Below are 1,876 nucleotides of genomic sequence, written 5' to 3'. Positions count from 1 at the left end.
TTCCTTATGTTCCTAACTACTGCTTCCTTTCCTTCATCTTCCTTTCTCTGCTGCTGATTGTTCCAATAATGAGCATTTCATGACTTTAGGGAAATAAAGAGGAGTAAAAGATCAAGCTTTGGTTAAAGGTGTTTATTTTTTCAGGAATCATGTCATCATCATAAAATAATCTGATCTCCATAATAAAATGAGTCCAATCAGGATTCCCATAAATAACAGCAGAAGGAAGGAGCTCCAACAATTTTCCCTTTTTACCTTTGTTCAAGTTAAATAAAATGTTTGTTTTTTTGTAGAAATCAGACTTGAAGCTTTCAGCTAAAGTTGTTTCATATATGCTGTAGTCCTACTGTGGCCCCCAATCAGGCCCCAATGCACCCTGCTCCACATAGACCCCCTCCCTGTGAGATTTAAACAATACAGTGAGTTTCCCTTTAAGTCCTGGTGCTAGTGTTGGTCAGGGGGCCCAGAGAATGGGGGCCAATTATCATCAGGCAGGGCCCCTGTGGGCAGAGAGGGCCCCTCCCTCAGTGTGTGTCTCTTTATTCTGCTAATCAACGTGTTTCCTGTATGTTTTAGGATTTGTCCTCCTCAGTGGATAAAATTCCCATACTGGCTAAAAACTCATCATCCCAACAAATATTTTTAAAAATAGACAAACAAAACAAAGTCTTCCGCTTCTGTTCTTAAATTCACTCTGAGCTATCATGGCGTCCATTTCAGGGCGAGTCGCCCTTTAAAGTTGGAAGGCCTGTATTGGTTTCTGCGTTAGAGTGATCTGTTGCAGGAGTCATTCTGTGTGAACCAGAACCAGAACCGCTCAAACACATCAGAGACAGCTGATCAAAAACATCCAGACTGGTGAGAAAACATGATGGCAGCTCCATAACGGCTGGGCTAGCTCACCAGGAGCTAAACAGCCGCGTCCAATGTCCCATTTGAAGGAAACTGTCCTCAGCGTGACTTGGTTCTGACATAACTGGACCCGATCAGATCCCTCAGGACGTTTCTGGTTCTGGGGACGTTTAGACTCAATTAAAACCGTTTAAACAGAGTTTAGAAGTAAAAACCTAAGTTTGAACGAGGAGTGAAACAGAGAACTGTGTCGTGCTCCTCCTGCAGACGGTGGTGCTGTCAGCAGTCCAGGTGGAGGTGGGGGTGCCGGTGGAGCTGACACACCAGCTCCTCTTCAGTGGGTTCTGGGATCTGCTCCCTGAAAGGTCAGACAGAAAGGTGAGTGATGAGCAGCGGAGGGTCAGGAGCCCCACCAGCAGAGAGCCAGTGTCCACCCACCTGAACATGAACTGCACTGAAGTTTCGTATCGGATCTTCTCCACGTCGGTAACAGAGCAGCTGTGGCTGCGGTCCCACTTGTAAATGAAGTTCTGCAGCAGAAATCAGAACCCATAGTCAGAACTAATCACCTTCCACCACCGTGCCTCATCTTAGAGTCTTCTGAATGATGTTCACAGATTAGTGAACAGGACTGTTCACACTGCAAACGGATTGCGGCAGAATAAAGACAGATAATAAACAGCATGTTATTCTGCAACAGTCTAAAAGAAGACATGAATAAATGGCTTTTCTTCACTTCAGGAGGAACCATCAGGCTGCACCTCTAATGTTCACATGGAGCACCATTTCAGCAGCAAAGAAGCTTCTGTTGCTTCAATTCTGATTCTTTGAATCAGAATTGAAGCAGCTTCTGCTTCTGCTGCCCCCCTGTTCAATGCCAGAGAGCAGCTTTGCTATATTTGCTGTGATCAGTGGGTTATAATTAGTGTTGCGCCGATGCCATTTTTTGGCCACAATACCAATACCCAATACCTGGCTGTGCAGTATCGGCCGATACCGATACCATAATAATGTAAAATAATTG

The 1,876-nt window shown here is 44.9% G+C and overlaps 1 protein-coding gene across 1 annotated transcript in view; it reads right to left on the bottom strand.

The window, feature by feature from the left end:
• Positions 1 to 27: 27 nt before the first annotated feature.
• tpcn2 (two pore segment channel 2) overlaps positions 28 to 1,876 on the bottom strand; it is a 28,891-nt gene continuing 27,042 nt past the window's right edge. The window contains exons 17-18 of the mRNA XM_015403126.1: positions 1,291 to 1,394; positions 28 to 1,210 (exon numbers count right to left, since the gene is read on the bottom strand). Coding sequence (XP_015258612.1) covers positions 1,132 to 1,210; positions 1,291 to 1,394 — 183 coding nt within the window. The 3' untranslated portion in view covers positions 28 to 1,131. The remainder of the gene's footprint in view (positions 1,211 to 1,290; positions 1,395 to 1,876) is intronic.

This window comes from Cyprinodon variegatus, unplaced genomic scaffold (assembly GCF_000732505.1).
Source record: "Cyprinodon variegatus isolate N-32 unplaced genomic scaffold, C_variegatus-1.0 Scaffold1442, whole genome shotgun sequence".
Classification (NCBI taxonomy): Eukaryota; Metazoa; Chordata; class Actinopteri; order Cyprinodontiformes; family Cyprinodontidae; genus Cyprinodon; species Cyprinodon variegatus.
The sequence above is the reverse complement of the archived record's forward strand: the minus strand, read 5'-3'. Positions and strand labels throughout refer to the sequence as shown.